Source organism: Hakea prostrata, chromosome 10 (genome assembly GCF_041222555.1).
Source record: "Hakea prostrata isolate BN-2017 chromosome 10, UWA_Hpros_2, whole genome shotgun sequence".
NCBI lineage: Eukaryota > Viridiplantae > Streptophyta > Magnoliopsida > Proteales > Proteaceae > Hakea > Hakea prostrata.
The window spans coordinates 29,850,816-29,865,948 of NC_142609.1; the positions used below are offsets into that span (position 1 = coordinate 29,850,816).

The following is a 15,133-nucleotide window of genomic DNA, read 5'->3' on the forward strand; positions in this document are numbered from 1 at the left end:
GCACATAAATAACTGGTAATAATGATATAGTGTTGGGTGTGAGGTGGTTGGTGATGGGAGATGATGATATAGTGTTCGTAGTGGAAAATGTGGTCGCCGGAGGGGTCACTGGAATTGAGGACGCTCGGCTATGATTTTCTAATTCATCACAAGGTTTCATTTAGTAAATATGGTTGCTACTAGGGTTACTTTTTGTAAATTCCAAGACTTTTTTACCGCCAAAGGGCATTTAAGTAATTTGTACTATAAATTTTAAATAAGTTAAATTGGATAAGGGATTTGGGTAATTTCATAATCTATTTTAACATTAAGGTAAGCTATGGGTAACTTGTAATTTACATGTGGGTGCCATGTAATTTATGAGGCAATAGAGGCATGTCAAGAATTTTGCGCTAAAATAATGGGAATTAATATTAGAAAGGCCCTTAGTCTATAAGAGGAGAGATGATAGGCAAACAAAAAGTAGGGTTGATTCTTAAGAAGGGGCATTATAGTGAAGGACAGGCGGCACAGTTGATTAGGACGATTGTTGGGGTTGTGGAGGCTTGGTAAATATTATATTGAAAGATAGGTGGCACTCAGAAGGAAAGAAGATGGATGGAAGAACAACAATAAGAGGGAAGAAGATGGAGTTAAAAAGGCGGGAACACGATGGGAGAAAAATCCTCAGCAACCATATTTAGAATCGGGTCAAAACATGGGTTATTTTTTTGTTAAAACAGGTCATAAGATAGGTCACTTTCACTTAAAACCCAACTTTCTAATCTGAGCCGTTTATTAAGAATAGTCAAGTGTCAAATTATGATGCTGCAGTACTGTGCACAATAGAGAGATGTGCACAACAGAGGATGTTAGATTTGGGAAAAAAATCACATATTGCGAGAATAATTAATCGGGGTCTCTGTTTCATGATTATTTTTCCCCAATCACTTAAAACTTTATCTTTTCTAACCAACCTGAAGGATTGAAGTTTTTAATTTTGGTAGGGAAGATATGCTTATCTGAACCTAATCTAATATACAGAAATTCATTTTTTTTTGGAGTAAAAATATAGAAATTCATCCCAAACAAAAGAAATCCATATAGAAAGTCTAGTGCGACTTCAATACTGTGCATTTAATGCGCAACATTCAATCTCGATTGTCAATTTAGTGTGTTCATAAGCCTAAATGGACGGTCGAGATCGAAATCTTAGTCAATATTTCCATTTCGACCGTGAAACTCAAGAAACTGAGAAAGTCATCCCAAACATGAGAAATCCGTGTAGACGAAAAAAATTAATTTTTAAAAAATCATGAGTACCACTACCACAATCGAAGTATTTCTTATTTCTCCGATTGAAAGAAATAAGAGGACTCCCTCAAATCACAAGCTGGCAGATATCTACTTGATTATTTTCCCTTAAAAAGCTATCTCATAGTTTTCTGCATTCGAGGACTCTGGGAAAGTAGTTCTCGTACGAGAATAGAACAAAGAAGTCAACAAGAAATGTAAACACTCAGAACCAAACTCCCAAAAGAAAAAGTTTAGATCCAAAAAAGTTTAAAAGCCCCACGGAGAAGAAAACAAGAAGAACCCAGATGACATAACGGCGCTTGGAACTCCTAGAAGGTCCAGTTTGCCCCACATTGTTTCCCTTTCATGGGTTTTAACAAAAAGCTGCAACCCTTGCACGTGAAACTTCTACCATAACGGAACCTTCAACTTTTAATTGAAGTTTCGAGAGGTTAGAGATCATGGAGTCTTAGAAATCCGTGTTGCTGGTTTTGGTTAATGGGTTTTCAGTTCTTACTGAGTTTTTGTTGATTTTTGTGGTTAATGGCTTTCACTTCCTGGTCTGGTTTTAAAGAATGAAAATGAGAAGCAAATTAGCCTTTTCCTAGCCCATATATCTTTTTCCGGATGTGACAGGATTCTAAGTTAGGCTTCATTTGGGTTGATTTGAGATTTTTTTAAGGGGAATCTGAGCACTAAAGAGATGACACTTGGAAGTGACGAAAGGAAGCAGGTCTGTTGATTCTCTTTTTCATTTCTTTTGATGCTAATGCCTGGAAAAAATTCTCTTTTCCTCTGTTTCTCATTCATGGCTTTACTCCCATCATTTATTCTGTTCTCTTTTAAACGAAACATAACTTTGGAAGAACATTCGGATTGGGTCAAATTAGATTAAATTGATGGGTTCTTTGCCACTAATCGCAAGTTTTACTTTTTATACTTCTTTTAGTTTCATTTGTCAAAAATCTTTGGAACATCAGAGAAGAAAGGAAGGAAGAAGACGGAAGACTCCGCTGATTCCTCGGGTAAGTGTTATCGACTTCTATCTTCTTAATGTAGTCTTCCTCTGAAATCCAACGAAAATCTTGTTTTCTTAGGATATTCACGTAGTTTTTCTTCAATTTCTTTGTTTACCCTCCCCTCCTTCACCCATGATCCATCAACTGAGTTCAGATTTGAGTTTTACTGGCTAAAAAGAGGTGCTTTGTGAAGAATTGGTCTTCTGGATATGTGTGAATCTGGTTTTTTTAGGGCAAAATATGAGAAACTGTTTGATTAATCTGAAACTGAGAGGTGCTTTTTGTCTTTCATAGTTTGGTTTCTTTGAAAATGAAAAATCTTGGTGTCTTCTTGACACAGTTATCTATCTCAGTTCTAATACCTTTGTTTATTGAAGAAATTGTAGCACTTATGTTTGTGTGAGAAAATGATTTGTCCCCTTGCACGTAGAATAGGAAGAAAACACCAAGGTTTGATGAAAATGAAAGGACAGCAACATTTTTGGCACTTTATGTTTGTTAACTTCGAGTGCAAGAATGGTACTTAAAATAGTTTTCTTCTTCTCTGTGTATATTTCTATCTAAATCAAATTGGAAAAGATTGTTTATCTCCTCCATTTCTTGTCTCATCTTCTCTGGCCCTGCTTCTGACTCTGAATTTCTATTTTTCTGTGAAAATAAACAGTGGAGTTTGAAAGGTTCTCCCCTTTTTCAGCCACACACACAGCCACCAAGAAAAGTTTACCAGGTATAGATTGCTGTGTTATCCTGCAGCCATATTCTATTTGTTCTTTTCCTTCTTCCTTTCACTTTCTTTTTAATTGCAGAACCTACTCCAAGGCTTGGGCATTTGAAATTCAGAAATCACCAATCTCCAATGGAGGATGCTTCAGATTCTCAAACTTTACGGTATTAAGGGTCTTGATTTTCCTCTTTGATTACTCTTGCAGATGAGTTTGATTTCTCTTGCAGATGAGTTGGATTTTTGTTCACCTAATACCTGTTTTTTATCTTGTAAATCTTATCCTCTTTCTTTTTCTTCAGTCTTTTTGTAGCAACTTGGAATGTAGGAGGGAAGCCCCCTAACGGCGGCGACCTGGATCTTGACAATTTACTTCAAGTGAAGGATCAGTCGGACGTTTATGTCTTAGGGTATGAATTTTTTTGCCAAAATAAGCTTTTGGTTTAGATTAACCTCAATCTAGTTTAACTGTATTTTTTTTTATGAACTGAAGCGTTAATTCAACTAAATACAAGCTGAATTATTCAAAATCATGATATTTCAACAGCTCAAAAAGTTTATTCCCCCCTTCATATAAGTTTGTTGTTTTGAGCTTCTCTCCCTCTCTCTCTCTCTATTTTATTTTTTATTTCATATTTAGGAAAATGTAAATACAAATATTCAGAGTGGGTGGGTGATATCTTGTTTGCATTTTTCTTTGGAATCAGTTTTCAGGAAATAGTACCCTTGAATGCTGGGAATGTGCTAGTTATAGAAGACAATGAACCAGCAGTAAAATGGCTTACTCTCATCAACCAGTCCCTGAATAAAACTTCAAGCGTCAATAATACCTTCAAGAGTCCAAAACCCTCGACTGACTACTACTCTTTCCCCTCTCAAGCTTCCAGCAGTAGATCAATTTCCAAAGATGTGAAGGTCAATGGTGGTCTACTGTTCTTTCAAAAGCCTTCTCTTAAAAAGGTTAGTAAAAGCTTCAGGATAGAGAAGGGAAGACGCCTCAAGACTTGCAATTGCCCTACCGACTTGGAAAGGAAAAATAGTAAAGACTCTTGTTTTGGATGCCAAGAATCTTATATTTTGGAAGATGATTCTTCTTCTGAAGAGGATGATGGTTCAAGTAGTTACGTGATGACAGAAAACACCACTAACCAGCTGAAATATAGCCTTGTAGCCAGCAAGCAGATGGTGGGAATATTTGTCACTGTTTGGGCAAAGAAGGAACTCGTACAGCACATTGGACATTTGAGACTTTCCTGTGTTGGGCGTGGAATATTGGGTTACCTTGGGAACAAGGTACATATTCATTATATTTCTATGTAAATGCAGTAACAGAACTTTGATTCAGAAAGCTAAATTGCAGCTATGCTTTCAGTTTCTTTTCCTCTTAAACAAATTTTGCAGATCCCATGTTGCAGAACAAAGGTTGTCCAATCCTTTTCCTGTAATGATGAAAATCAACATCAAAACAATTGATGCAATATAAATTAGAATAGATTGTGAAGTTGTTGACAAGGTTCATAATATTGGTAATAGGTATCATTGTATTGAAAGTGTGATTTTAAGAGGCATATTGTATCAGATAGCAGAATGCAGGATAATATTTTGATTGTGTATAGTTGATGCAGTTTCGTATATATATAGATTAGCAACTTCTAAGGTATTGTGTTGATTCCCTCAAAATGAGTTCTCTCTCAATTAGTATTGGGGGATACAGAAGGATATACCATGGTTACCAGCATAATTTGTTTTCTCCAGATATCCTAGTTCTTCTCATTTGCATATAGTCACACAAACATTCAATGGCTTTTAGATTATTATAGTCAAGTGTGAAACTCTGTATGTTCTCATCCTACTGTTCTTTGGTTTCAGGGATGCATCTCAGTTAGCTTGTCATTGCACCAAACAAGTTTCTGCTTTGTCTGCAGCCACTTGGCTTCTGGAGACAAAGAAGGAGATGAGCTTAGAAGAAATTCTGATGTCATAGAGATACTGAAAAACACCCAATTCCGGAAAATCTGTAAAGCACCCTGTAATAAGATACCTGAGAAAATCATAGAACATGAGTGCGTATATCTTATCCTGTCAAATTGTGCGTGTGTGTGTGTTCCATTACTGGGACTTTTGGACTGATGGTATTTCTGTTTCTTTTGGAGGTGCCAGTCGGGTAATTTGGTTAGGAGACTTGAATTACCGGATTGCTTTGAGCTACTCAGAAACCCGGAAACTTCTGGAAAAAAATGATTATGATGCCCTTCTTGAGAAGGATCAGGTGGTTGCTCTGTACTATCTCCATTTTTTTCCCCATGAAATTTGGTGATATGAATGAAAGTCTTGAACATGGTTCTAATTTTCTACTCTTGTACTTAGATATCAATGATTTTCTGACAACTAGGTTTCTAAATTGCCACTGATTATGCACTTCTATTATGTATTGATGCCAGTTGTTATTTCTTTTAGCTCAAGATTGAACGGGAAGCAGGGCGAGTGTTTGAAGGTTGGAAGGAGGGGAAAATCTACTTCCCTCCAACATACAAATACTCTAATAACTCAGATGCCTATGCTGGAGATACTGTAAAATCAAAGAAGAAAAGGAGAACTCCTGCATGGTATGTTATGATCCTATTTTATTCTCCCAAGTTGTAGGATCTTACCTGAAGAAAATCTTAGTAGTTAAAGCTCTTTCAGGTGTGATAGAATATTATGGTATGGAAATGGGATAAAGCAACTATTCTACATACGTGGAGAGTCGAGGTTTTCGGATCATAGGCCAGTTATTGCAGTTTTTGAGGTACAGGTTGCAGTTCTTGATGGAAAATCAAAGAAAGAAATATCAGGATCTGACTTGGAAATTGAAATTGAAGAGTTTCTACCTCCAACTCCAGCTAGATATTTACATGAACGGTACGTAAGTTCATGCACAAACAGTAGCTAACAATATACACTGTAGTTTTTTTTGAGTCCATAAAGGAAGAATTTAGGGATGTGACAAATGGATGACTTTACACATACTAGGATCTGATGAATGCAGTTATGATCTATCAGTTACATTTGATTGTCAAGGAGGAAGAAAGGAAAGTTTTCTTTCTCTGCATAATTTAAAGGGTATAGGTTGATCCACTCTACTTCTCATGTAAAGACTTCTGGGGCTACATTACAGTCTGCCCTGAGGTTGCATCAAGACGGCAGTGTGCTTTTGATGTTTCGACGCATTGAACATATGCAGAATCCTGTGATATGACGACAGAAAATTTCCCACATAATGGTTTCCAGATGGCTGTTTTAAGGGTTTATTGAAGGTCATATATAATCAAATGGTCTAAAAGGAAAAGCAACCTAAACAGATTATTGACTTCAATATATCATTGCTGAAAACTCTGTTTGCAGGATTCTCCTCAACCATTTGTAGCTGTATTAATTTCCCCCCCTTTTCTCTTAAGTTTGGCCCCAACTAGAGTCAACTCATGACCTCTTAATTTTGAGGTGTTTGTCTATTCTAACTGAGCTATAACCCATTGGTTAATGCATTTAAAGTTTCGTTTCTCTGATTATTTATTTATTTATTATTTTAGGTCTGTGAACTTCTCATGAGCATTTTATATCTTTTCCCATTTTCGTTGCAGATGGTTAACCAATAGCATTAGTCAGAAATTGAAATTTGCTGATTGAAGGATGCCTCGATGCAGAGAAATGTTGTGGGTCATCAACACTCAACCTGTACAGTACATTGTTCTAACATGTGAGAGGTATTGATTTTCTGTACCATTTTTTCTGAACAATAACATAAACCTACAAAATCATTGCTCTAATGCGTGAGAAGAATTGACTTGAAATCATCAGTAATAGAAGTTGTTCTTCAGAGCCTTTTGATTACCGATCATAGGTTCGCTACCTCGACCTGGATTAGAACAGAAGGATAATGTTTGATTTAAATCCCACCTGAGAAATCCTCTATCGAAACCATTTCATTTGCTGGTTTTCTTTGTTCCATACATCAATAGATACATAGACTTGTACATTTGGCTGAAGTTAAACCTCTTAAGTTTGAACATGTTTGAACTGAATTTTTAAGACCTTAAAACCTGCAGTTGAAGGGTTATTGTTCAATTACATGGTCAGAACATGCATGGCTACTTGTGGCCAATTCCAGTCGAAAGACCCCCTTTCTAGAGATGATTTCTTTTAACCATATTGTTTATTTCTTCTCATCATCATTCAACATAGAAAGTAGGAAACTAAGGGTTTGATCGAGTTTGTCTTACAAAATTCCCAATGAAAACCATCATGAAAATGCGAATTCGAGTGTCTTTCTCATTTCAGTAATTGTTTTCTCTGGGTTAATATAATTATACTGGTTGAGCTTTTCTCCTCTACATGCTCTTTGCAGGTCAACCCAAGTATTGAATAGAAAAGGCAATGACTATTATTCTTTGGGGTCCATCAAGGAATCCAACCCCAGATGAAGAAGGAAGAATAGGACTAACAAAATTCATATTCGTGTCATCTTTTTCATTTACTGTCATTCTTTTTTGGTATTCTTGAAATAAAAAAACTTGAAGTGTATTGGATGGAGGAAGCCTGCACAAAACTGAATGAATTTGAAAAATAATTGTTTGTTATGGTTAACTGCTTTAAGGGTTTCAAGAGTCCTTAAGTACTATTCTATGACTAGGAAAGCAATTTGATTGAACAGTTTCACAATTACCAGGTCACTATAAACCTGATATTTTGGCAAGAATTCTTTTTCTTAGTTCAGTAAAGTGATGCTTTCAAAGGAAGAAGCTAGAAAAAGACAACTGCGATGGAATCCTTCATTTCTTTTGGGATGGCATCAACCAAACTAAAGAAAAGGATCTTACCCAAAAGAAAGAAAATCAGACGAGGGAAGTGGGATTTAGAGAGTTGAAAGAGACGAAAATCCAGACTGCAATTTTATGATTCAAATCAGTGGAATCAAACCACATTATGGGACTCAAAAGCAATAACTTTGTCAGAGAAGTGCAGGGCTGTTGCTCCCCTGTTTCTTTTGGCTGGAGTTTCACTTCTGTCTACAACTGGATTGTGTATCCTGTTGGAACTCCAAGAGCAGTTGGTATTAAAGCTTAGCTATGATTTTGTCATTTACACAAAAGTTAGCTGAAGATAAATATTTAGAGATGGGTAACAAAAGTGGGACTGAGAAGATAGCCCAAACTGTAAGTTTTGTCCCACCAGGAAAGTCAGATATGTTCATAAGATGTAGACATCTCCAGTCTATCTTGTATCTTCTGCCCAGGAATTAAACCTTCCTCGCTCTCTGGGCTATCACTCCTTCCCCCCACCAGACTCTTCTTTGTTTGTCCCTTTTCTTGCCCTATTTGGCTTCTAGCTTTCTCCTCTATTTGGTCCAGATCTAGACGTTCTCAGCCCCTCGACCTTGATTGTGGCTGGATTGGTTTTACTTTTAGAGGTTCTAAGATTATTGACATTATTGGGAAGCTTATCTGGGTGGCGTGCATCTTGTATGTTTGGATGAAGCACAACTTTTGCAGATGGACTTCCAAATCTCCCTCAATAGATTAGATTGGGGAAGCTATCTGTAGTGTTGTTAGTTCGAAGATTTTCTTTTCGTTCCTCAAACCCCTTTAGATAACCCAAGGAACAAACACAGAGAGAGCTTCAAATGTTTGACATCTTTTTAAAGGGCTATACATAGGACTTCTATCCATTCGGTGTGATTTGTGAAACCTTTATGAATCGACCAACAATGTACACCTAATCCTTCATCAATTTAGGATATCTGACATCGGACCATCTGCAAGATCTGGGAAGGAAAAATATTTTTATTAGAAAATAAGATTTGATTACGCATTCGAAATAACATATTATCATAACTACATTAATAATTCCATGTTACGCACTCCTATGGTTAATTCATGTTTACCACAGAAGACACAAGTATTTTTAATTTGCATCCATTTAGAAATGGTCGATTTTACCGACAACCCTCCAGACAATAATCTCCAAAAGACGATTTTGTGCCTCGGCAAACCTATCAATTTGCTAAAAAGAACTCCACCATTTAAGAATTGGTTTAAGCTTTCAGCACGAAAGAGATTGACAGCTAACTGTGTGGAAAAAAATATCATTTTAAGTTGGGAGAAACTTTGTTGATCTTAACCACTCTACCAACAGATTGTTTTTTGTCATTATAATTATATATTATACAATTTAGATGATTAGAAACGAGATTTACTTTGGACAAGAAAGACCAAACCATCAGAAGTTATTACAGTAGGTATTTAAATGGTGTTAAAGGAGTTAAACCTTGTTAAGGGAATTTCATAGTATGGCATATGGCACTTTGTAAATGGTTTAATCTTTTCCTATGCAACAGTTTATATCTATAAATAAAATGAAACACTTTAGATTTAATTAATCTGAAGGTTCCTTACATGGTATCGAGCGCTGGTTCAATCCTTTTGGGACTGTTAGGGTGTCCTTTTTGGTCTTTTCACCTCTTTTATTTATTTATTTTTTGTTTGTTTTATTTATTTTATTTTATTAGGGTTTTCCAATCGTTAACTTCTTGATTTGTTCTTTTTTGTTTCTTGCGTTCAATTTTTGCCGACGGTGCTTCCATGGCATCTGGATCTCCTCTCTTTGCTTCCTCCTTCCCTAGTTCTGCTATTCCTCTCTCAAATATTCATCATTTTCTCCCGATTAAGCTTTCTTCTACCAATTACCTTGTGTGGCCATCTTAGTTTTTGCCTGTCTTACGAAGTTCTGGTTTACTTCGGTTGATTGATGGTTCTTCTGATTGTCCGACGGAGTTTCTTCCTGATTCCTCTGTTAATCCGGCATTTTTGGCTTGACATAATCAGGATCAAACACTGTTGAGTTGGATTCTTTCCTCTCTTACTGAGGATGTGCATGCCCAGGTTGTTGGCCTTTCTTCTGCGTCTGAGGTGTGGTTGTTTTTTGAGGCTGCATATACTTCTCACTCTCAAGCATGTGTGATGCAACTCCGCTTGTCTCTGCACAATTTAAAAAAGGGATCTGATTCTATGGAGGCTTATTTACTTCGGTTGAAAAGGATTTTGATTAGTTAGCTCTTGCTGGTAAGCCTGGTTCTGAGGATGAAATGGTTCTTTTTACTCTTGGAGGTCTTGGATCAGAGTTTTCTTCTTTTGTTACTTCGATTACCACTCGTGAATCTGTTGTTCGAATGTGTGATTTACATGGCCTTTTGCTTAGTGAGGAGATTCATACTTCTTCTGTTCTTCAAGAAATCACTAATGTCATGGCTAATGTTGGAGTGAATGATTTTGCTTTTGCTTCCAGTTCTTTCTCTGTCTTTGTTGCTTCTTCACGGCCTCTGTCTATTAATAGATCTTCCCATGGAGGTCATTTTCGAGGGAATCATCGTGGTGGTTATTCAAACAATTATGGTGGCTATCAAAACTTTCGTGGTGGTTCTTTTGGCACTTTATGCTAGATTTGTGGTTGTGGAGAACATTTTGCTCGTCATTGTTTTCAAAGGCCACCTGCTCCTATTCCGGTAACTCCATAAGCATATTATTCGGCTACTAACTCATGGCCACCTGTTTTTGCACATTCTTGGTATCCTGATACTGGTGCTACTAACCATATAACACCGGATTTTTCTGCCATTCAAAGACCTACTAGTTATGATGGGGATTCTAATGTTCGAATTGGCAATGGTATAGGTTTGCACATTGCTCACTTTGGTTCATCTGTTGTTTCCAGTTCTGTTGGCAATTTTTCTCTCAACAAAATCCTTCATGTGCCTTTACAATTTAATCTTCTTTCAGTTCGCCAATTTGCTGAGGATAATTCTATTTTCTTTGAATTTCATGGTGATTGTTTTCATATCAAGGATCCGTGCTCGGGGAATATACTGCACACCGGTCCTGTTGATGGTGGTTTGTACAAGCTGGATTTTTCTTCTTCTGCTGTTGCTTTATGTTCCGCTTTATCTGCTGTTCGTGTTTCTTCTTCCCTTTGGCATGAGCGTCTTGGTCATGCCTCTGCTGATATAGTAGGTTGTGTTATTCGTCAGGCAAAACTTACTATGGTTCATAGTAAATCATTTGTTTCTGCTTCTACAATTTGTCATTCTTGTAAAATGGGTAAGGCACATCAATTGCCATTTATTGTTTCTACTTCTTTTACTTCAGCCCCATTAGTGCTTATTCATTCGGACTTGTGGGGTCTTGCTCCTGTTTTGTCCACTATTGGTCATAGGTATTATGTCATTTTTGTAGATGATTTTACACGGTATACTTGGATGTATAGTTTGGCTAAGAAATCTGATGTTCTTACTGCTTTTCAATTGTTCAAAGCATTAGTTGAAAATCAATTTAGTTCTTCGATTAAAAATTTTCAATTAGATTGGGGTGGTGAGTACCGTAGTCTTTCTTCTTTTCTTTCTTCTTGTGGTATTCATCATTGATTATCTTGCCCTCATACCTCAGCTCAAAATGGAGTGGCTGAGAGGAAACATCGCCATGTAACTGATATGGGTCTTAGTTTGTTAGCTCATAGTCATTTGCCTTTTGAATTCTGGGCTGATGCTTTTGTGACAACAATCTATATCATTAATAGATTACCTACTAGTGTGCTTCAATATCGTTCTCCATTTGAATGTGTTTTTGGTATTTTACCTGACTATTCCATGTTCAAAGTCTTTGGGTGTGTTTGCTATCCTCTCCTTCATTCTTTTAATTCTCATAAATTCAGTTTTCGCTCATCTAAATGTTTATTTCTTGGCTATAGTCCAAATCACAAGGGTTTTCGTTGTTATGATATTGCATCCAAGAAATTTATTATTTCTCGACATGTGACATTTGATGAGTTTCATTATCCTGGTATTCCTTTTTCTACCACATCTTCTTCCGTTTCTGCTTCAGATTTTTGGCTTGCTTTTCCACCTTGTGTACCGTGTTTTTCTTCTTCTTCTGGCACATCTAGTATTTTGTCTGAGAATGTAGTAGTTTCTGATGTTTCTGCAAATGCTGTCCCTCAGTCACATGGTGTTAATGGCTCTTGTGAGAATGCTACTGTACAATCTGTTAGTGAGTCTCATTTTAAATCAGTTGAGCAGAATTACCTGTACTACATTCAGTTGAGCAGAATTTTCCTGTACAACATTTGGGAAAGCAGATTTTTTCTGCACATAATTTAGTTGAGCAGAATTTTCCTGTACAGAATTAGTTGAGCAGAATTTTCCTGGACAGCCTTTTGTTGAGCAACAATTAGTTGAGCTGTTGGAATTTATTAATTTGATTAATAAATTAAATGCCCAAGGGCAATATTGGAAACTCACTATTAGGGCGGTTACAAAATAGGGTTATATATTTTGGTAACCACCGCATTAGTGAGTAAGTAATTGAGTGATTCATTCGCACGAGCGAATCTCTGAGAAACGGCGGCTCCATCTCTCTCTCCCTCTCTCTTAGAATCGCAGGCTTGGAAATTTTTCCTTTCCTAGTTTTTGATCTTCATTCCATTAATCCACGGCATTTGGGTTGTGGATATTATTCCCTTTCCCAGTGATTGTGGAATCTCGCCGGTAAATCTTTGGTGGTGGAACGAGAACGTGGATCTAGACTTCCGCTGCGAATATTTCAAGTAAGGGAAAGCGAATCCAGGTAAGGAATCTTTCCCCCATCAATTAATTGAATTGAATTACTTTTGATGTATTACCAACATTGGCATCAGAGCCATTGGTTCCCACGTTTATTGTTCCACCCCATTGTTTAATTTTATTGTATGGATCCAATGGGAGGATCAAGGGTTTAATACGAAACCAATGGGAGAATTGATAGGGTTTTTGGAAACCTTTAATTTTGATTCGGATCCGAGTGGGAGATCCTTGTGAATTTCCCTAATGAAGATTTGCATGAATTGATAATCCATGATGATAATTTTTTGTTTAAAATTTATTGTTGGATTTTTTTCATGTGTTTTTGGATGATTTTTTGAGTGAAAAAACGTGTTTTACCGTTTTTTTTTTGAAAAAATTTCGTTCAAGAAAAATTGAAAAATCGCCGTTTTTTGGTCACTGTGGACCAGACGGACGACCGTTTGACCAGACGGTCGTCCGTCTATTATCAGAGTAGTCACAGTGACCCAGACGGAATTTCCGTCTGGGAGACGGTCATCCGTCTGGACACAGAATGCCAGACGGAAATTTCCGTCTGGGTAGACGGTCATCCGTCTGGGCATAAAAGGTAGACGGAATTCCGTCTGGCCAGACGGCAGTCCGTCTGGGAGATGGATTTTTTTTTGGATATTGGTCTGTCCATTCCGGAATGTGTTTCTAACTTACTGGACACCAATGGCCCGACAATCTGTGTGATGTTTGGGCATTGAGGGCCTAATGGGGCCTAGTGGGAGCTAATGAGGTAGAAGTGTTCTGTGTGAACCACCTCATAGCTTGAACATGATTGCATGTTTTATTTTAATAAAACTATTTTTTTATTTATGGGTCTATCAATCATGTTTCTTGCACAGAATGAAGCTAATGTATAAGTCTATGTGGGTTTGCATGAGAATTTGATTGAATGTTTTTTTTTTTAGCATCTCTTTTGGTTTAAGTGCTTATCCCATAGGTTGACTATGCTAGTGTGATTTTTTGTTGCATGAGTTGTGTTTTATGCTAGATTTATTGAACTCATTCTTGTATGTAATATCTCTAGAAAAAATGGCTGCTACCAAGAGCATTGTTGCTGACCTCACTAAAGGAGATAAGCTGAATAAGAGGAATTATGACCTCTGGCACCGAAAGGTGCAATATCTCCTGGAAGAGCAGGATATGCTGGAGACCATAAACCAGACCATGAACCCACCTGAGGAAGGTACCACTGCACAGCATTGCAGGGACCTTGATATATACAATGCTTGGAAGAGGAAAGACCGGGTAGCCAGGATTACAATCCCGAGCTCCATGAGGGATGACCCGATGCTTCGTTATGAGAAGCATAGGACTGCAAAGTCTTTGTGGGAGGCTGTGAAGTTCCAGTATGGAGGGACTTCCACCACAAGAGGCCGCCAGCTCGGACTCACTTTTGACGTTTATAAGATGCGCCAGGGTCACACCATGAGGCAGCATATAACCATCATGTCTAACATGATTAGTGAGTTGAGCGCATGTGGGCGCCAGAAGACTGATGAGGAGCAGGTCTCCGCAGTCATCAGGTCATTGCCAAAGACTTGGGAGCATATGAAGATCTTCTTGACTCATGCTGATGAGGTCAAGACTTTCGATCAAGCTGCCAAGCACCTTGAGCTTGATGAGGATCGGATGTTGGCCAATACCCCTCAAACTGATGTGTTTGCTGCTGAAGCTAGCACTAGTAAGAGTGCAGGCTTCAAGCGCAAGAGAGAGAAAGCTCAACCTCAGCGGTCCAAGCAAAGTAACCAGGGTGGGAACAAAAACAAGAGTGGGCCCAAGCGTTCAAGGGGGACTAGTGCTGGCAAGAAGAAATCAGCTTTGATTTGCTTCAAGTGCCGAAAGCCTGGTCATTTTGCTCGTGATTGCACTGAGCAAGAGGTATGTACTGTGTGTTATACCTCATCTTGTTATGTAACAAGTTCTACTATGCTTGCTGAACTAAATCCTTTGTGGATTGTTGATTCAGGTGCGACAGAACACATAACAAGGGAACGCTCGAGCTTCGTGGAATACCGTCGTATTCCAAGAGGAAGCAAAAGAATAACGATGGGGAACAGCTCAAGCGTGGAGGTTCATGGCATAGGCACATGCAAATTAGTTTTGCGAGGTGGCCAGACGCTGTTACTCCATGATGTGTTGTATGCTCCAAACATTCGGCGAAATCTTGTTTCTGTTATTTATCTTTTAAGACATGGTTTTAGAGTTGTATTTGAAAACAATTCTTTGGTTTTGTATCTGGGTGATACAGTTTATGGTTATGGTTTTCTTGATAATGGTTTCATTGTATTGGATACAATTGATTATTCATTTAATTCTAGTAATGCTTTTGTTTGCCAAAATACTGTGTGTATTGATTCTAATTTGTGGCATGCTAGACTAGGACATATTGGCTTAGATAGAATGAACAGGTTGGCAAGAGAAGGTCTCTTAGGCCAAGGTTCA

The 15,133-nt window shown here is 37.7% G+C and overlaps 1 protein-coding gene across 1 annotated transcript; it reads left to right on the forward strand.

The window, feature by feature from the left end:
• The first annotated feature begins 1,365 nt into the window (after nucleotides 1-1,365).
• On the forward strand, nucleotides 1,366-8,306 carry LOC149002446 (type I inositol polyphosphate 5-phosphatase 10-like). Its single transcript, XM_089137577.1, has 12 exons — nucleotides 1,366-2,008; nucleotides 2,225-2,300; nucleotides 2,959-3,021; nucleotides 3,101-3,182; nucleotides 3,318-3,425; nucleotides 3,723-4,308; nucleotides 4,885-5,078; nucleotides 5,176-5,284; nucleotides 5,473-5,621; nucleotides 5,701-5,916; nucleotides 6,636-6,758; nucleotides 7,400-8,306. The coding sequence occupies exons 1-11, from the start codon at nucleotides 1,979-1,981 to the stop codon at nucleotides 6,679-6,681; spliced, it is 1,659 nt and encodes a 552-aa protein (XP_088993703.1). The 5' UTR covers nucleotides 1,366-1,978; the 3' UTR covers nucleotides 6,682-6,758; nucleotides 7,400-8,306.
• The last annotated feature ends 6,827 nt before the right edge of the window (nucleotides 8,307-15,133 follow it).